General features: G+C 40.4%; 1 protein-coding gene across 2 annotated transcripts in view; it reads left to right on the plus strand.

Annotated features, from left to right (window-relative positions):
• Aox1 (aldehyde oxidase 1) overlaps nucleotides 1-18,935 on the plus strand; it is a 69,334-nt gene extending 50,399 nt beyond the window's left edge. For both annotated transcript variants that reach the window (XM_015481208.2, XM_015481209.2), the window contains 10 exons: nucleotides 633-860; nucleotides 5,794-5,889; nucleotides 7,726-7,854; nucleotides 9,012-9,086; nucleotides 10,615-10,667; nucleotides 11,906-12,020; nucleotides 15,065-15,130; nucleotides 16,787-16,975; nucleotides 17,427-17,594; nucleotides 18,539-18,935. In XM_015481208.2, coding sequence (XP_015336694.1) covers nucleotides 633-860; nucleotides 5,794-5,889; nucleotides 7,726-7,854; nucleotides 9,012-9,086; nucleotides 10,615-10,667; nucleotides 11,906-12,020; nucleotides 15,065-15,130; nucleotides 16,787-16,975; nucleotides 17,427-17,594; nucleotides 18,539-18,589 — 1,170 coding nt within the window. In that variant the 3' untranslated portion in view covers nucleotides 18,590-18,935. The remainder of the gene's footprint in view (nucleotides 1-632; nucleotides 861-5,793; nucleotides 5,890-7,725; nucleotides 7,855-9,011; nucleotides 9,087-10,614; nucleotides 10,668-11,905; nucleotides 12,021-15,064; nucleotides 15,131-16,786; nucleotides 16,976-17,426; nucleotides 17,595-18,538) is intronic.
• Nucleotides 18,936-20,989: the final 2,054 nt, after the last annotated feature.

A 20,989-nucleotide genomic window follows, 5' to 3' on the forward strand; every position in this document is an offset into this window, starting at 1 on the left:
AGGGGGGATAGAATGAGGCAAGTGTCTCTGTAGTAGCCCCTGTCAGCTTGGAGAGGGGCCTGGCCACAACTGTGAGTTTTCTCAGCTGAGAATGTAAGGTACTTGGCATCTTTTGTTCTCAGCTGGGAAGTCTTCATTGCCAATTCTGTGATGAAAGAATTGTACTCAGCTCATCAGATATCTTGGAATAGAGTCTTCTAATTTGTTCTTCTTCCTAGATGTCAGTTATATGTAGACAAACTTTCCTGTTTGTTTTGGAAGTAAGTCTTATTTTGACACAGCATTTGAATAAACCAAATCATTTAGCCAGATACTTTCAACGGATACCCACAAGTGCAACTAGAATTGAGTGGACCTGGATAGTGTTGAGATAAAGAAATCTAAGGGAAGGATTCCTTCCTTTAAACTTGCACAAGAACAGCATAGAAACATACAAGTCAGTGCTCACATCGTTGATAGATGCTCCAGGTGGGGAAGAGGAGAACTCAGTGTCTTGTGAAAGGTTTCATTCAGCAAGAACCAGGGAGAACTCAGCTTGGACCGCACAGGATGGGCAGAATTGGACTAGGAAGATGGTGCATGGATGAGACCATATATTCTGATTTCCTCTCACTTTTAATCTCCTTTCTTAGGTTCGAATGATAAATATGTACAAAGAAATAGATCAGACACCCTACAAACAAGAGATTAATGCCAAGAATCTCAGCCAGTGTTGGAAAGAATGTATGGCCAAGTCTTCCTTCTCCATGAGGAGAGCAGCCGTGGAAAAATTCAATGCAGAGAATTACTGGAAGAAGAAAGGGCTGGCCATGGTTCCCCTGAAGTATCCTGTTGGAGTTGGCTCAGTAGCCTTCTCTCAGGTCAGTTCAAACACAGGGGCGTGCCATCTGGAGGTGGCCCAGGCAAAACAAAGAGCATGGAAGGAACTTTCCATTCTGTTGCACCAGCCACGTGATTGCTATCTCCAGTTGCTAAACTTAACCAGAGTTGTGCTTAGGCACATCAGCTTTGCTCCAGAGGAGACTGAGCTCCTCTGCCAATGCTCCCATGGTTGGTGAAAACGTTCTTGCTGGGAAATTGGGAAACCTGAGGTTTACTCCTGGCCCTGTCAAAAAGCAGCTGAGATGATTTCTCTGGGCCCCAGATGGCTCATGAGGAAAATAAGAGGGTAGGAACCATGACTTCCAGGACTCCTCCATCTATTGTGGTTCTGTGTCTCTGGAGAGGAAATGGAAATGGAGGCTTGCAAGGTGTTGGGGTGCCTCAACTCCCATGGGTGGATTGCAGTAAACTAAACCCAGAAAAGTAAATCATTTCAATAACTTTTAAACACAAATTTAGGAGTTTGTTCCCCCTCCTAGCTATTAAAAGTATAAAGAGAAAGACTGGGAATCTGCTCTTATAGTTTCTTTAACTGATTAAATAAATCCCCTTGCTTGGTTGCTAAATCCCACTAGCTGTTTCCACTTCTTCATTCTGGAATGAAAATACCCCTAACAGCTGGCAAAGGGCTGCTGTATTCTGACTCACTGAGGACAGCAGTGATGCAGACTCCCATTTCTCTCTTCTTCTATAATGTAAATTTCCATGTATGTAGATATCCAGCAGGGCCCTCACAGAGCTTGGTGGTTCTTCCTCTGCAGGATTCACACTTCAAATGAGCCATGAAGAAGGTACAGTGGCAGGTGTGTTAAGTGAAGATGCAATAGGAAAAAATAAGGGTGGATAGATTGTGGGAGGAGCATTAGTGTATAGGTTGAGGAAATAGACAGGAAAAGTGGTAAAAAGGTCCCTGCCCCATTCCCTTGTCCATCCATACACCTAACTAGCCTAGCTGAACTTTGGTGTAATCTTTATACCATTTTCATGCAGCTTTGATTGTAGGCAAGTGGCTGCTCATTACAAGTGGTTGTCCTACTGTAGCCTTTTCATTCCTTGCCTATTTGCAGTGACAGAAATTAACAGAGAGCCATTTGGCCATCTGTACACAATTTACTCAGACAGCAGGGAAGGGGGTTGGTGGAGATATTCAAGAGGCCATTGTTGAGAAACAAAGGCAAAAACAAAGTTATTAAAAAGGAAGTGGGGGAGAGGACTACAACTGAGAAAAGGGTTTGTGAATAAAGAATCTTGGTATACAATTTGGGGTTAAACTTATTAGCTGGCAGATAGCAAAGAAGTTAGTCAGTCCTTAAGCAAACTGAGGATTGTCAAGAGACTCAACTCTATTGTTTATGGGTCCTCTGGCAATCTTTTCTTGTTTTTGTTTTTGTTACTGGGTATTGAACTAGCCACTGAGCCACATCCCCAGCCCATTTTTAATTTTTATTTTGAGACAGGGTCTGGCTAAGTTGCTTAAGGCCTCACTAAGTTGCTGAGGCTGGCTTTGAACTTGAGATCTTCCTGTCTCAGCCTCCAGAGTCACTGAGTGTGTGCCACTGCACCCAGCATCCTCTGACAATCTTGAGTGTTAGGCTGTGGGGAAACATGGCAGGCTGCCTCTAATTAGTGGCTTCCATTACTTAATGTCTAGCCTTTGCCATAGACCAGGTCTGTATCATTTCCCTCATCAGAAATTTCTCAAAAAGTTGATGATGTGATTCTGCAATCTGTATTTGGGGTAAAAATGGGAGTTAAAATAAATAAATAAATATTGAAAAAAAAAGAAAAGTACATGAAAGTAATAATAGTTGAGTACCCACTGTTATAAGTCCTTTAAGATTTTACTTCATTCAACCCTCAGGGCAGCCTATAAGGTTTGTATTTTCATTTTATAAATAAGAAAACAGACCCAAAGTCCCACAGCTAGTAGAAGCTAGGCCAGGGCTAGAACTCAGGTCTGGGCAGCTTCTGAAACCTTCTGCCTGGAGCACTTTTTGATGAGAACTGAGCTGGGATTTAGCTCGGCCGAGAAGAAACTAGACGAGAGCCAGCAATACAAATTCATTCTCAGAGGCTACTGGGAAGCCTTTGCCAGAGAACTGCTGTGCTTAAAAGCTTTGCTTAGGACTAAATCAAAAGAGTTTGAGATCAGTCACAAACTGCTTCCCGAAAGACACATCCTGAAAGATTCTGTTCTAAAGCAAATAAAATAGAGAAGGGAGCTAGAAATATTTGAGTGTCTTCTCTGAGGAAGGCCCTGAGGTGGGATTTGTAATCTCCCACTTGATTACCCTGATCTTGTCTCTACTGAGTACGTGTGATTCTGTTTTATAGATGGGGAAACTGAAGTTGGTAGAGATTTGCTCTCTTGCCCAAGGACATGCAGTAAGGAGTGGCAGAATGAAGATTTGACCTCCACATGCCTGGTCTCAGGTCCCATGGATCTTCATTGTCCCATACTGCCTCCCTAAGCAGAAGCTCCAGCTGAGGGAGTTCGATGTAACTCATCTACAGTAGCCTTAATTCCTAGAGTGGGAACACTGAAGGACACAGACAGTATCTAATTAACTTCTGTGTTTCCAGGGCCTTGCTATAGCACCTGGCATAGAGGAGGAGCTCAAATGTTGAATGGTTGTGCATTTGGGGAATCTTAGGATTAGAACTAACTTTTCACCAATACTAGCAGTCATAGCTTGAAGATTTAAATTGTATCAACTAAGTTCTCTATTAATAATGGAGAGCCATCTGTTCCAGTGCTCCAGTTGTGCCAATTTTGTAGATGAAGCTTTGTGGAATTATCTTTTGTGGTCTAACAATGAACCATCCAGTGGTGCCACTTAACTGAACCAAATTTGACATTTTTAATAGCCTGAGGAGATTGCAGCACCACATGGAACAAATTAATCAGGGTCTACAATAGAAATACTGCCCCAACCCCACAGGCAGAGCGCAGTCACCAGCAGGTTCACACAATGGAGGACAGGCACAATCCTCTGTAATTGCAGCTTAGTCACATGTGCTAAGTCCATCCATGCTTGGCAGAGTCAAGGAGGCCAAATACAGAGTCTGCAAACTTAAGAAACAAATCAAATCACTATGCTCTTGCAAATTCATTTATTGGACACTTCTTGAGGACCTACCACAGGCAAGACACCACCCCACATTTCAAGGGATGCCTTAGGACATGCTCTTACCTCTCCTGGGCTCACATTCCAGCAAGGTACAATTAAGTGCAATAGAAGAAAGCCCAGAAGTGACTGTTGACATTAGGCACCACCTGGCGTCTAATGCACACCCCCAGGGCAGCCAGTTCTGGGCCATCTGTAGAGGACACCACTCTTTCTCTTTATCATGCAGCCAGGAGCACAGGGTGGTGAAGTCATATGTTAGTTGACAGTAAAACACCCATTACATCTTCTCAGGGCCCCAGACATGATTATTATGGCACAAGAGTCTAAAATTCTCTATTGGACCATGAATATATGTGCCTTTGTTCTTAGAGAAAGTGTACTTTGGTGTCCCCATTTTGACAATACATCCCCAGTTTACACCTACTGACTAGCTGAAAAGTTTACTTTTATTGTCCAAAGTGTCATATTTGGAATGATGGGGGCTTCTGATTGTCACTGGAGTAATGTGAACCTTTGGATATCAAAAAAGAGGTAGTTCCCCAAGTGTGGTTCACAGCCCAAAAAAAATGTCTGTGAAGGTCCTTCTGTTGGGCAGAGAATTGGTTGAGAAATACAATCCTTTTCTTGGGTTTATCTGGTGATTGACATGCAATTCCTTTAACTTTCACTTATAACCAGGGTTGCTTCTAAGTAATCTAAGTAGGTAAATCATAATATAATAGTAATAAAATATGAGGTTCATCAAGCAGAAATTACCAGAATTTTCTGAAGACCTTCTTTTCAAATCATATGCCACTCTGTACAGAAACTTAGATGTTAAGAAACCCAGCTCACAGAGCCTTAGTGATCCCTGGATGATGCAGACACCCACAAGTGTGGTCACCCATACTCCCATGAACAGCTGCACAGGTTGCCTCTCAGGCCTTCCTAGACCACAGTGAAACCAGGTGGAAGCACTTAGACTGTAGACTTATGGTGTTGATGTTACTTTCATATTGGAGACTCCCTGAAGAAGTCATCCTTATTTTCTGCAGTCCCCTGGACTAGAGGCTCCATACTTTAGCACTGCAGACTTGCAAGAAAGCACATTCTTGTTCATGGTAAAGTGTATTTAGCTTGCAGACTGGTGTTTCTAGAGGAACCTTTAATTCTTTTAGCAGTTTGGTTGCTTCTGGGTCCTTGTGGGAAGCTATATAATTAGATAAGATTCCTTGCAAGTTTCTTTTCAAATCCAAAGCTTGTAATTCTGTGCCAAGATGAATTAAGATGGGCTTAGCTCATTTTGAAGAAAAAAAATTCATGTCTGTCTGTCCTTCTTATTTGGGTTTTCATTTTTTCTTCTCTGCAGTATGCTTACAACTATGAGAATATTCTCTCTCTCCCTCAACCTACATATATTTAACTGAGCATTTTTAAATGGAGGGCTTGTGCGTGCGCACACACACGACCCCAAGCTCCACTCCGAGGCAGGGAGAGGGGTCCCTAGAGATACCCATGTGCTCAAGGGCCCTAACTAAGAAACAGTAACTTAAGGTGCATAGTCCTGCCTCAGACCCAGACCCACCTAGGACAGTATGGCTTCTTGTGTGGTGATCACAAGGCACTGCTTGACCCACCATTGCCATGACTTTGCTCTGGTTGTGCATATATTTGGCAGGGTCTAGGGGGAATGGAAGGAAAAGGATCATTTCTGAGGAAAGCATTTTCATTGACATGGTATGTGATAACACAAGTCAAAAAATTCTCTTCTGTTTCATCTGCTTGCATCTCTTCTGCTTAGGCTGCTGCCCTGGTTCACATTTATCTGGATGGTTCTGCACTGGTCACTCATGGCGGGATTGAAATGGGGCAGGGTGTTCACACTAAAATGATTCAGGTAAGAATACCAATAACTGTATTCTGTTGGGTGTGTCCTCACTGATAAGTTCATGAAAGAAAACTGTGAATGTATATTTTCTGTTCCAAAATAAAGGATAGGAGACAGATAAGCTGCTAAGCTATGAGCAGAAACTGGGTAGATAAACCAATTTTATAACTGAGGCCCTAAAAAGAATATAGTAGAAGGGACTCAAGTTTTTTAATTAAAATAATGTCATGTGTTTATTTGTTGAGATCATAATATATATATATATAAACAACTGAGTTGTCTTTTTTCAAATCTTTGCTAGGCAATAAAAAGATTTGCAAATTCTGATTTATTGCTTTATTTCTTGCCCTTTTTATGGTAAGGGCTCTGAACAATTGATAATACAAATGACATTCAGTATTTCTAACCAAACTCTAATAGTTTTATTTTGGCTCACTTGTTTTAGATTAATTTGAAGCTACTGTTTCTATTTTGCTAATTATGATCATAATATTAGGGTCTATGAAACATGTCAAAGATGCAGAAAATTGGGGGGAAAAAGATCCTACATAATTTTGCCATTTTGGCATCTTTGAATTTTGCCTTTTTTTCTTTTTCAAAAGATTACTGACATGTTATTTATGTACTTTTTAGTGACCACTTCCTCCTGTCATTAAGAATTCTTAACAATCATGATTTTAATGGCTGCATGTGGGTGTATGTGTAATTTATTTAACTATCCCCAATTGTTGAACACTTCAATTAATGTTTTTGTACATTACCCTATGATCCTACAAGTAATTGTTTTCTTAAAAAAGCTTACAGAAATAGAATTAGTAGGTCATAGGATATAAGTATTTTAAATTGCTTGACATGTATTATAAATTGTTTTCCAGAAAGCATCCATTTTATCATATCCTAACAAACACTAAATATGATGGATTGTTGAAAAATTTTAGATAATTTGCTAGGTAAATGAAAATGCCTCATTATTATTTTACTTTACATTTTTCTGATTATAGACATGTTGAATACATATTTTCTTTTATGTTGCAATCACTTGAGAATTGTCTGGTCATTCCTTTCCCTACTTTGTGGGTGAGATTTTAATGTTTTCCTTATGAGACCACAAGACACCTTTACCTTGTGAGCCTGTGCACTCTGTGCCGATGCTCTTCTGAGAGCCAAGGATTGTGGAAGAGCTCCATGTACCCATGTCCTTGGAGTGTTGGGCAAGTTCTATTAAGCTGTACTGCTAGCAGGAAAGAGGAGAATTTTGGATTAACTAGAGTTCACAATATAATTGTCTCCAGCACTAAAAATGAAGAACAAAGCAGCCTACTAAGCTCTCATGTTGGCATTCAACCCCAGCATTATCCTCTTCTTTTGTGATGTCTAAGTTGCTGCTTTTTCAAAGCCATTGTCCTGTCTCAGGAGAGATGCTTTTCATGGAGCATCTACAGTTATGTGCACAGCAGATAAGCATTTATTATTGATAACATTGACTTCGTTAGAATTTTGCAGTATGGTGAGATGAACAGCCTCAAAGGCATTAATTTCATGACTATAAAGACATGAGTAGAGCAGTTCCTCCTGCTTTGGCCTGGGTCCTTACCTCCTCTTCCTGATGTTATTGTACATGAGAAAGTCAAAGAAAAATAAAGTGTGTTCATAACTTGGGGTCTGAACTAACTTTAGGATTTTTAGAAGAAACAAACTTTTGTGGCTGGAGGGAGGCATTTATGGTCCTGCTTCCTTGTGCCTGTGGTGTGTAAAAGGGCTTCACATACATGCTGTACCACTTGGGCATGTGCATAGATCTACAGCTCACCAAAATGTTTGAAAAGAAACTCTTCTAAAATCCAGGTGGCCAGTCGGGAGTTAAGGATGCCAATGTCGAATGTCCACCTGCGTGGAACAAGCACGGAAACCGTTCCTAATACAAATATCTCTGGAGGATCCGTAGTGGCAGATCTCAATGGGTTGGCAGTAAAGGTAAACGTCACTGTAGTGGCATCAAAATCATTAAGCCCTCTAAGACCAAATACATGTGTGGAGCTCAGAAGATGTTGAGTCATCCATTTCTTATCTCCTACCCAACTCTTGGGCCAACTCGGTGGCACAGCACACAGTTCTCCTATACTGGAAATGCCACCTTTTTCTCCCTCACTTTTTTTCTTTTTTGTTTCTTCTTTATTTTAATTAGGTATATATGACAACAGAATGCATTTTGATTCATTATATACAATTGCAGCACAACTTTACAATTTCTATGGTTGTACACGATATAGTGTCACACCATATGTGCAGTCATACATGTACCTAGGGTTGATGTTCATCTCATTCCATAATCTTTCCTTTCCCCATTCCCCCTCCCCTGCTCTCCCTCCCCTTTGCCCAGAGTTCCTCCATTTTTTCCATGCCTCCTCCCTCCTCATTATGGATCAGTATCCACTTATTAGAGAGAACTTTCAGCCTTTAGTTTTTTGGAATTGGCTTACTTCGCTTCGCATGATACTCTCCAACTCTATCCATTAACTTGCAAATGCCATAATTTTGTTCTCTTTTAATGCTGAGTAATATTCCATTGTGTATATATACCACAGTTTCTTTATCCATTCACCTATTGAAGAGCATCTAGGTTGCTTCCACAGTCCCTCCCTTTTGACATTTCGCTGGCCAGCAAGTCCTTTTAATTCTACCTGAAATTGTCTTTATGTCTTTCCATTTCCATATTGTGTTGATATCTCTTTGAGTCAGATTCTGACCTCTTGCCTGGGTCATGGTAAGACGTCTGTTTCTTACTCCAGTTTCATTCCTCTAACTCTGTCTTATGCTACCTGAGTGAACTTTCCCACAAATGAAATCTGACCTTGTTTGAAGACAGTGATCAGTGGTTTACCCACAGTTTTTCTGTTAGGCGCTGACTTAGCATGGCTTCCAACATCACCATCTTGAAGCCCTGCTCACCATTGACACACACGTGTGGTACCCATGTGAGATCTTTCAAGGCATCCTCTTACAGGGTTGGTCTCTTACTTATCTTCCTATGACCTTTCAGATAAGCCTATGGGATGACATATCATGTTGTTTTAAAATTGGTGTTTGCATGAAATTGTGATCATCATTTTAACTTAAAAAATAACCCCTAGGATGCTTGTCAAACTCTTCTAAAACGCCTTGAACCCATCATCAGCAAGAATCCTCAAGGAACTTGGAAGGACTGGGTGAGAATCACTGGTTCTCTGTATTTTATGTTAGAAAAACAGGAGGGTGTGTGTGAGAGAGGGATATGTGTGAATTAAATGTCTTCAGGAAAGCACTCCAAATGGCACCACCACTGCTTCATTGTAAATGAGAGATCTTTTGGCTTTCGGCATGTAAAGGTCTTATCATAATATGATAGAGGAGCTCTCACATCTGGAAAATTTTCTATTGGAGAAAGAGATGGTTTTTCTGAGAAAACTCCTATTTTAAACTAGAATTAATTAATGTTTCATCCTATAGAACCTAGGCATTTTTTGGATAACATCTGTAAATGTGTTTTCTTCAGGTTTCACCATTCCTAAAATAGCAAAACAGCACTGGAATCATTCCATAAAAGTAAAAATCGTATAGGCACTCATTTAGAAATAGTAGGCCTTCAGCTGCTTCCTTTGATCAACTTACAGTCAGGTTGGAAGAGAATATACATTCTCAAGTCAACTAGCAAACTTTTCAAAATAATAGGGTATAAAGTATCAGATGGTATGGAATAGACATCCATAAACACTGGGAGCATGTGTCATACTATTCTAGAATATCAACTTTGCAACATCAAAACACAGGTTTAGTGAGATGATATTTAGAGAATCTACTTAGAAATGATTCCAGGGCTGGGGGTATAGCCCAGGATGGAGTGCATGCTTAGCATGCTCAAGGTCCTGGGTTCAGTTCCCAGCACCCCCGACAAATGTTCCTGCTATTTGATAGAGTAAGAACTGACTCTGTGGTTCATATTTATGGAAGCTTTCGGTCTTTTCTGGACATATTTAAGGATATGAAATCTTTAAAAGGCTTTCAATGTTTCTGCTCTCTGCCTGGTGCTGCCCGAGTCCAGCAAGGCTGAAAGTGGCTGGAGGAAGTTGCAGAGATGCAGTGCAGAGTAGTCCTCTGCAGTCCACTGCAGAATGCTGCCATCCGCCCACTGTCTCCTGTAATGGTTGCACTTCTCATCTTCTCTCTTCATCCTGGAGATGTGGACCTAATCCTCATTTTTCTATGTAGTATCCAACTGTGTGCACTGGTAGTCAGAAGACCTTTTAGTAAAAATGGTGCGATTTAGCAAAATTATTCTCCTCAACTGAAACTGTTATGGATACATGATGTTACAATTAAACATCTAACCAACCATTGTTTCCTAAAATGCCCTCTGTTGATAGGCTGTCTTCCCAAATGACTGAATGAATTTCCTTATAAGCAGAACATGGGTTGCCCATTATAGTCTAGTCTATAGGTGTAACATACCATAGTAGTCATTTATTACAATCACACACATTGAACAAATGTAGTTACCACCTGCAGTGAACCACAAATGCCTGTGGAGTGATAAAAGGAATAAATTATTACTGAAAGGAATAAATTAATCTTGTCCTCCCTAGTTATTGCTCTGGGTAGCTGAATGTAATGCTTAGTAAAATTAAAACTGAAGTCTTGAGGGATTGGATTCTTTCTTTGGATATCTTTATTACATCACCTTGAACTCCTCCTTCACAGGCACAGGCTGCTTTTGATGAAAGTATCAGTCTTTCAGCTGTTGGATTCTTCAGGTAAGTAGTCCTTTCAATCACTTGTAGATTGAAAATAGCAAGTGGTATTGTGATTATGGAAAATAGAAAGTGGTATTGTGAGGAAGAGTTTTAGTTCTGTCTGCAATTTTGACAAAAGTATTGATTTTGTATCTTTAATTAATCCACTATTATAAAGAAAATTTTAGCAGCTAGTTAATCCATGTCTAGAAAGGCTTTTGCTGGGAAAAATAGGCACACAAATGAAATTCAACTGAGTAATGACTCAGCTCATCCTGGGTGCAATATTTAGGCTCTCTGGGAGTTAGTGCTTGGAACCCCTGGCAGTGGCTGGCTGACTGTTGAAAACACAATCTACCCCTAAGTTAAGAAACAAAGGTGGGGATGCAAATGAAATGCACAATAATATAGACACCATTTGCATCTTATAGAGCAGCAAAAAAAAAGAAACTTGACAATAACTGTGCTGTCGAGATATGGAGCAATTAGAACTAGCATACTTTGGGAAATAATTTATCAAATTATTTTAGTGAAAAATTAATGCCATCGGAGAGCAGGGTGATATAGTGAGTCTTACCTGATTTTGTCACTTTGCCGTTGTTGTAGTAGTTCTGGGGCACTGACTAATGATTGGGAATAGGCACTGGGAGCATTTTCAATGGCTTTCTCCAGCTGCAGGATCAGGGTAGAGAGGCTAGAGAGGACTGGCAAGCTTCTGTCCTGTATCATTAACATTCGCCTGGTATCCTTAAATAAAGAAGAGCTGGGAACAGAACAGGCCATCATAGATGGCAGAAGCAAAGAATGAGAGCTGAGAAATCTGATCCATGCACCCCAACTCTTGCAAGGAAGTTGAATTTTGAAACCAGCAAGTGAGACGAAGCAGGCAATTGTGCACCCTTGAAATAGTGTTTGGTGTAAAATGCAGATGGGATTCCCCCAATCTGATGACAAAAAAGATTAGCTAAAGGCGATAGGATAAATAATCATAAAGTCAATATCGAACCTATGGGAGTAAGGATTCACTCACTGGTCAGAAGTAATTGAGTGTTTTATCAGACAATGTGAGTTGAAGAGGAAAGAATTAAATATTTATTTACTTAGCACATTTGTTGAACATGCATTACATGCTGGCCCCTCACTGTACAAATATGTCCCTCTGATTTGCACAGCTCCATATGGGTCTGTTTGATCATTATGGTTTGTGATTATAGGACTTGATTGCTTAACAATGCACCTCAAGATTCTGTTTCCTTCAGGGGTTATGAGTCACACATGAACTGGGAGAAAGGCGAAGGCCATCCCTTCGAATACTTTGTTTATGGAGCTGCCTGTTCAGAGGTTGAAGTGGACTGCCTGACAGGGGATCATAAGGTCAGTACCCACTGGGAAGCTTTGCAGGTTGCACTTAGGATGCATCTAGACTCCACCTGTACCATCTGTTGGAGTGTAATTGAGTGTGGGGTGACTGCACCATGCCTTTGGCTAAGGGTGATTTCTCTGTATCAGAAAAATCAAGGGCAGACAGTAGCCAGTTTTTGAAATCTTTTTAAAGGTCCTTCTTTTGCCAAGCATGGTGGTGCGCACCTATAATGCCAGCAGTTCTGGGGGCTGAGGCAGGAGGGTTGTGTGTTCAAAGCCAGCCTCAGCAACTTGGCAAGGCCCTAAGCAACTTAGCAAAACCCTGTCTCAAAATAAAAAGTGAAAATGGACTGGGGATGAGGCTCAGTGATTAAGCACCCCTGGTAATAACAACAACAAAAAGGTCCTTCTTTTTAGATTATTTAAGTGCATCCCTGGGTTTTTAAGGGATTCTATGAAGAGATGCACACTTAGATTCTTACACACACACACACACACACACACACACACACCAGCTTCAAGAATTCAATTTGTCTTTTTGTACTTGGACATTCTGGAGTTAAAGAAGTCATTTACTGGTCACTGTCAATAATCAGAAATAATAATACATAATCAATAATAATAAAGGATTCTGGAATAACTCTCACTAACATCATGGACCAACCTATTAGTATTAATCTGTCCCAACCTTACCCAGAAGCAAGCTTTAATTCTTGATGTTAATAAATATCCCTTGGGTCTACATTCTTGAATTGTGCTCACATGTAAGTTTTTATTTATTTTGTCACCAACATGTGTGTTTTAAAAATTATAGTCAATCTGATCTTTAAAATTATGTCTACCTGTATTGTACTTGCCTATTCCAGTATCTGGCTTGCCTGGGCTGTAACTCAGACTAGCTCCCTTTTGGAGACTTTGGACTGAGACAACACAGTGATCCCTGTAAGCATGGCGTTCATGCTAGAGTGGTTGTCCCACTCCACCCGGAAGAGTTCTCACGCTAACTGATTTCTAAATCCCTTTTCCCTCAAAGAGAAAGTTAGTGAAAATTTAACCATTTGGATTTTATTATACCTTGTATATATGCCTTGGCCTTGTCAAGATCCAAGAATAAAGTAATAATTAACCTTGGTCTTAGCCTTTAAGATATGTTCTTATAACTTCAGATCTGAACAATCTTAAGAGATGTATTAAATAGTCTAATCATAAAAGCTTGATCTATGCTCAGGGATGGTGTCACCCCTAGGCAAAAGGCCATTATGTGCCTTTCTACCAGAAGCCTTCCCTGGAGACCTGTTTCTCAGCCATTCTCCTTGTGTTGATAGAATTGCCCTGATTCCTGCAAAATTCTATATATTAGTTGTCTATCACTGTATAACAGTTTACTCCTAAACTTAGCAACTGAGAACAACGTATGTTTATTAGCTCACACCACTCTTGTGGGTTGGACATCTGGAAGTGCTTAGCTAGGTGATTCTGTCTCAGGGTTTCTCATGAGGCTATGGTCAAGATTTTGGTGGCCTCAGTAGGGACTAGAGAGTCTGCTTCTAAACTCTATCACATTGTCCCGCATCATACCCAGTACTAGGGATTGAGTCCAGGAGCGTTCTTCCCCGAGCCCCAGCCCCAGCCCTTTTTATTTTGTATTTCAACACAGGGTCTTGCTAAATTACTGAGGCTGATCTGGAACTTGTGGTCCTGTAGCTTTAGTCTCCTGCAAAACTAGGATTATAGGTGTGCACCACTGCACCCAACATCATCACATTGCTATTGATAAGAGGTTTATTCCTTGCATGAACCTGTCTGTAGGTTGCATGAGTGTCTTCAGGGCATAACCACTGGCTCCCCTCAGAGGTGCTAGTCCAAAAGAAAGAGATTGTGAGCAAGTGAGAGAGCAATAACCTAATAACCTAATCCCAGAGAACTGTACTACTGCTTCTGCTACATCCTAATGGTCACAAGACTGACCCTAGAGAGTAGGAATAGAGAGGACTACGTAGAATGTGAATACCAGATGGTGGGGATAAGTGAGGGCCTTCTTGGGGGCAGGATACCACAGTCTAGACCCACTGCCCAGCCCGGTCAGAATACAATGACAGACTGTATCAAGTCCAAACCTCTGAAAGCAGAACCTTCACTGACATTGGACTTCAGATGGCTTCCTATTAACTCCGGTTGAGACTGCTTGCCTCCTGGAAGAGCAGTCTTGTTAACTGGTGCCAAAGAGAATTTTACATTTCATTGTATCTTTTAATAAGAGAGGTAAGCACCTGAAGTCGGACATTCTCAATCATTATCTAATTTTCTTAAGAAAAATGTTAGACGAAACTCCCAGATGAAACAAGAAAATTGATGACTTCCCTTTGCTCCATTAATAATTATAAATAGAATCTATTTGTCATGGCAGAGACCATCATGTCACATCAAAGAAGGTATAGACTTGTTAAAGAGCAAAATGGTGTTAGCAGCATCCTGGCTGGGCCTGCTCTTTTCCTCATTTATAGGTTATCAGAGAGTAAGCTGTAATGTCAGATTTATTCTCTTCTCCATTCCCAAAATGAAAAATCTAGAACAGCAGATTACAGTCCAAAGACTTTCTGTTGTTGCATCCTGAACTCTGTGTTTCTGTAAACATGACTCAGTCAGTTGAACTCTGGATACTGGGTTGTGTAGTAGCCATAAAGTTGTGCAATAGGGATCTGAAGGCCATAGATGTTTTCTTTTATCATGTCATCCGTTATGTTTGTTGTAGTGGATTAAGCTCAATCTGCTGCATCACTCAGCTTGAATCAAAATCAAGTAAATATTTTATTTTCTTACCATCTCCAAGAGGAAGAAGAAAAAAATAGTGCTTCAGCTGATCAAGAGTATTTGTATAACTTTAAAAGTTTTACGTAGTAAAACTTAGTCACATAATAAAATTGCCATGGCTTCTCTTTCCTGGAATAATATGACCCAAAGAAAGGTTTTATCCCAAAGCCAGCCAGGCAGGAAGTTGCCTCAGCTTCTTCTAAATTACCTGCAGTAAAAATAAGCAGTTGAACTTTTTTTTCTAGAACATCAGAACAGACATCGTCATGGATGTTGGCTACAGTATAAATCCAGCCCTTGACATTGGCCAGGTATGTAACTCCGTTGCTCCGCTTCCTCCTCATACAAGCCAAAGCTGCTTCAAGGTCTGCAGGGAAAGTGTTCCATGTGGCTTTGTGTGCTTTTCCTATTCTCTTACCCATCTAGTCAAAGTCTATTCATTCAACTGCAGAATGCAAATTTCTTACTTTTAAAGGGGGAAGGAAACACGGTGTTTTAGATAGTTTTTGAAGACATGTATGGTCTGATTGGGGTGCTTGATTGAAGCAAGACCAAGCCTACAGGTGCCCAATGGGCCCCAAACCTCTGAGATGTAAGAAGATCCAGTGCTGAGTGCTCAGCTTTGGGCATATGATGGCTCTAGCTTGAAAGAGTTTAAAGTTGGGTTAGAATAACACACTTCAAATAATTATAACAGTAGCTATTGACAGGTAGCCTGTGGGCTGATTTCTAGCCACAGACATTTTTCATTTAAATTTGAAATAACTGACAAGATTGAAAACTCACAAATATCTAGCTTCTCTTGAAAACAAAAATTTTTGCCAACACTGGACCTGCATTTCTATAAGGCAGGGGGTTTGATTCATTGCATCTTTGGGAAGTCACACACTCACCAATGACACAGAACCCACCTGGAATCTTCACACACTTGCTTTACCTGCCTTGAACTTGTGGCCAATTCAGCTCACTACCTGTGACATAGAGCCTAGTGTAGCATCTCTCCAGCCCTGGAGAATGAGAAGAATCTGTGGGGTGGAGGAGTCACAAGAGGCTTCAGGGGGAGAAGTGAGCTTGGACCAGGTTGTCAAGGAAAGACCAAGAGAAGACCTTCCAGGTGGAAAAAGACTAGAGGAAATCAACCTAAAGAAGGACATGGAATGAAGCACATGCTGTTCCTGGCTGGCATGGGTCCAGGGCTGAGAATGGTGGTGCCTTTGTGGGAGCAGCAGGCAAAGAGACTCGAGCCATGGTCAAAGAGGAACTGGTTGGTGATGGGTCTCCAAAGACAGGCAGTTAGCTTAGTGAATGCAGGTGATATGCTTAGGAAATATCCTGGAGTTTTAGGAAGTCTCAAATAACATCATGATGGCTCCCTATGGTCAGAGGAAGGAAGTAAATGAGGAAGAGACCCAGAAATGAGGAAGAATGTCAGAAGATGCTTTTGGCCATGAGTCCATGTCTAGGAACTGGAGCATTTTAAAGTTGTAAAGGAAGCTTAGAGGGCACATAGTTCAAATTCTTCAATATAGGGGAGAAAAGTGAGTCCATAAAAGTGAGGCTCCCGTGGGAGTGGGGATGTGGAGCAACCTGATGGGATTCTGGAGCCCTGAGAGCCTTTCACTGTAGACCAGGCAGTCGGAGGTCTTTACCTGCCTCAGTAGCAGGAAAAATGAGGGTATTTGGATGACAGGCTCTGTGAGGACTCTCCTTGAGCTATAATTTTAACTGTTAGACAAGATTACAATCCAAGTCATTTGACTTTGAAACAGCTCCAGATGAGATGTATAGAAATTCCTTTAGGTAGACTTTCAGCAACATGCTCTAAGGCACCCTGAAAGCCCTCTTAAACCATAATTTAAAAATTCAAACAAACAGCATGAGGTTGAAATGCTGTTTACTGTTGAAAGTATTCTCATATGTGGAAATTCTTTTTTCTTTTTTTTTTTTTTTTTTTTTTTTTGCCTCAGGTTGAAGGTGCCTTTATTCAAGGCATGGGACTTTATACAATAGAGGAACTGAAATATTCTCCTCAGGGTGTTCTGCACACACGTGGTCCAAACCAATATAAAATTCCTGCCATCTGTGACATCCCTACAGAGCTGCACATCTCTTTTTTGCCTCCATCTGAAAAGTCAAACACCCTATATTCATCTAAGGTAAGCTGTGAATAAATGCACGTTCATATGATATCTGTTGAGCAGACAGAGGCCTACTGTCACTTCTTTCTTGTTTGGTGTTTTCACCAGGATTGCAGAAGAAAACATCCCTCTTAAACATTTTAAGTATAAAGTAATCTAGCAACATAATAAGAAACATTTTAAATATTGCAAATCTTGGAGCCTAACATGAGTGTTAGTGCCATTAGGTTGTGTTTCATTCTCCATCTTGCAATGATCATCTTCATGCTTGTATCTGCTTTCTCTACTTGGGATAATTTTCTTAAGCTAGGATTCTAAGAATGGGAATGTTGGGTCAAAAGATTAATCTACTTTTTAAATTAAAAATTACATATATAATACTTCACAAATATACAGTCACATTTGTTCTATATATTTATGTGCAGAGTTAGAGAAAGAGTCATCATCTAATTGGTTTGTTTGTCCCAAGGGTCTGGGAGAGTCTGGGGTGTTTCTGGGGTGTTCGGTGTTTTTCGCCATCCGAGATGCAGTGAGTGCAGCAAGACAGGAGAGGGGCCTGTCTGGACCACTGAAGCTCAATAGTCCACTGACTCCAGAGAGGATCAGAATGGCTTGTGAGGACAAGTTCACAAAAATGGTATGTTCTACCTAGTAGAAAAAAAAATGATAAAATTCTAAATTTGGGGCTCATATTGGTAACCATAAATTTCTTTAACCCACTACTGTGGTTTTTCCCTGGAAGAAAAGGGAACTGGAATCCTGAGGGCATCAGAGCAGGAGAAGAGCAGAATGGCCCTTGAACATGGACCCCTTCGGTTTCATTTTTCCCTCAGCCTGGCCCTGCTTGGCTTGTTCTGGGGCCCAGTTCTATGCCACTTGAAAAATGGAGGTTCATTCCCCTTATTTGTATGTATCTTCTTTGTCTCTGTCCTTCCCAAGACATCTGTGTCAGAAACAAGAATTCAGGTACTGTCCTCTGAACCTAGGACTCCTGGGCCAAGAGTAAGCTGCTCCAATAATCTGTTTCCACTCTTGCCCCACACAGGAGAGGGTGACTACAGGAGTCCTTCCCATGACCTCCCTGTGGAGCATACAGCTTGGGTCTTCTTGGTTATAGTCAGTGATAGGATTTTTAATTATGGAGGAAAGTCATGCCATTCAGTTATTCCTCTGACTATAGAAAGTTCTTTTTCACATTGAGGGGAAACCCTTCCTACACTCTTGTGCTGGCTCTAGGTGGCATCCCTTATGATCTTTCCAAGCCCCCATGAATCACCTCTTTTACACTGGAGAGGCAGACTTTTTCATCAGTCCCTCGAGTGTGAGATGATGGCTTGTAGCTCCTCCTCACTGAGTCCTCTCCTGGATCCCTCCTCACTTCACATGCTGTTCCCACCCATGGTCCGTTATGGTGTGTAATAAGTGAGTCTTAAAATTATCACATACCAGTTGTTCCCTAGCCCCTTGTTGTCTTGGTTGCCCCCCAGTGGGTTTAGCTTACTTTATAGTCTGTTTTTTTTTCTCCTAAATCACAAACTTTTTCTAAATTGTGAACTTCCCAAATTTATTCTTTTATTCTAGATTCCAAAAGATGAGCCTGGGTCCTATGTACCTTGGAATGTACACATCTGAATCAAATGCAGACTTCTGGAGATGATGGGACAACTCTTCCCACCTAATGATCAATCCACTCTCTATGCTCTAATCATTCAACTGCTTTTATAGAAAGCTGATTTGAAATGGTCCATTCAGATTTTGAAAGCTAAGCTTAAGCCATTTATAAATCATATTTTGAAATAGTATAAATACTAATTGGCTTCCTCTATGGTGATAGTCTTCATTGCTCTGTCCTTGGATCCATCCAGCTAAATGGAAAGATAATGACTTGTATGTGATTCATATTTGTCTTATATTCATCAACAGCAATTATACTGTCTAGTGAAAGGCAATTTTCTAAATAATTTTTTATTAATATGAACTGTGAAGTTGTCATTGTTTTTTCATTTATTCCTATCTGGTATGTCCCCCCTTTTCTTGTCAGAATGGATATAGACACTGTATCTAAGGAGTCTGTGGGACCAAAGGGGAGAAAATACCAGATAAATTGAACTTCATGAAAATTAAAAGTTTGTATTTCAAAGGATACTACCAAAAATTGAGAAGAAACCCACAGAATAAAATATTTGTGAATTACATATTTAATAAAGGCCTCATATCCAGAATATATAAAGAACTCTTACAACTCAACAGTAAAAAGAGAATAACTCAACATAGAAGAATGAGCAAAGGAATCAAATAGACACTTTTTCAGAGAATATGCATAAATGGCCAATAAGCCCATGAAAAGATGCTCAAATTTATTAGTCATTAAGGAAATGCAGATCAAAACCACAATGTGGCACCATTTTACACCCACACACACGAGGATGGAAATAACCAATGATTGACAATAGTGAGTGCTGGCAAGGATGTAGAGAAATTGGAACCCTTATCCATTGCTGGAGAGAATAAAAAGGGGTTTAGACGCTGTGGAAAATAGTTGGGCCATTCCTCAAAAAGTTAAACATATAATTGCCATATGACTACTTGAGATTGAAAACATATGTTCACACAAAAGCTTACACACAAATGTTCATAGCATTATTCATAATAGCAAAAAGTAGAAACAACCTAAATTTCCATCAGTGCTAAAAATGGATAAAAGAAATATGTTATGTTCATACAAGGGAATTTTATTCAATCATACAAAGGAATAAAGTACAGATATATGCTACAACACACAGGAACTTTGAAAATGTTATCTACGTGAAAGAAAACAGACACAAAGGGGCATATGTTGTATGATTCTATCTATACAAAGTGTCCAGAATAGGCAAACTCAGAAAGACAGAGAATAGATTAGTGGTGGCCTGGGACTGAGGAGAGAAAGCATAGGGGAGGTGACTGTTACTGTATTGGGTATGAGATTCCTTTTGTGGTATTGAACACATTCTGCAATTAGTGGTAGTGTTTGATATAACAAACCCACTAAATTGTGTACTTCAAAAAGGTGAGTTTTATGGTACTTATATCATATCTCAAATTTTTAGAAATGCATCTGTAGAAGAAAAAAAAGAAAACTTGGAAAAGTTTGAGAAGTTATGAGTATCATAAGAAATTTATTCCACTGTTGTCAAAGATATGGAAACCTCAAAGGGAGGCTAACAGCAAGATATAATTGACGAAAAACCCCATTTCCACTAATAGCCATGAGAGGAATCCCCATATAGATATAAAGTGCTAGAGACATCTTGTCATAACTTCTCTGACATCTTCAACTACAGAATTGTCTCAGGGTCGGGTTGAGATTATAGCAGTTTATCGGTTGCTCAGACTAATGATTGAGGTCATCTTGTTAGGGTCCATAAGTATCTCCCTTTAAAGAGCGGATTCTCTTGTTCACAATGATTTATGGAGCATTGACTCAATGCCAAGCCCTGTTCCAGGCTCTCAGGGTGTATAAGTAGAAAAATAAATAGACAGTGATCTCTGTCCTTGGGAAAATCATATTCTGCTCAGGGGACACAGACAAAATAAAGAACGTAACAAGTAAGTTTGGAGTGGGATTGATGCTGATTAGCGCTAAGGGGAAAAGTAAAAATAAAGCAGGTGAAGGCCAGTGGGGTGGGATGGGGGCAGGAAGCAGCGTGCAGCTGGATGAGGTCAGAGAAGGCCTTGCTGAGGAAATGGAGATGGTGGAGGTGTGAGCCAAGCAAGTGTCCAGAAGAAGAACATTCCAGAAACTGAGAGCAGTGGAACAGAGTCTCTTAGAGGGAGCAGCCTGGCCTGTTTGTGGAACAGCAATGGTGCATGACTTGTACGAGTGAAGAGGGGGCAGGTCATTATGAGGACTTGGGCTTTTAACTTAGGTGGATACAGAGTAGAGAACCAGCATAAACTTATTTCTGTCTTATGGGATCACCTCGAGTGCTGATTTGACATAGACCAGAGGAGAGCTGGGGTAGACGGGAGATATAGTTCTCCTCTGCTTTC

The sequence above is a fragment of the Marmota marmota genome, unplaced genomic scaffold (genome assembly GCF_001458135.2).
Source record: "Marmota marmota marmota unplaced genomic scaffold, marMar, whole genome shotgun sequence".
NCBI classification, from domain to species: domain Eukaryota; kingdom Metazoa; phylum Chordata; class Mammalia; order Rodentia; family Sciuridae; genus Marmota; species Marmota marmota.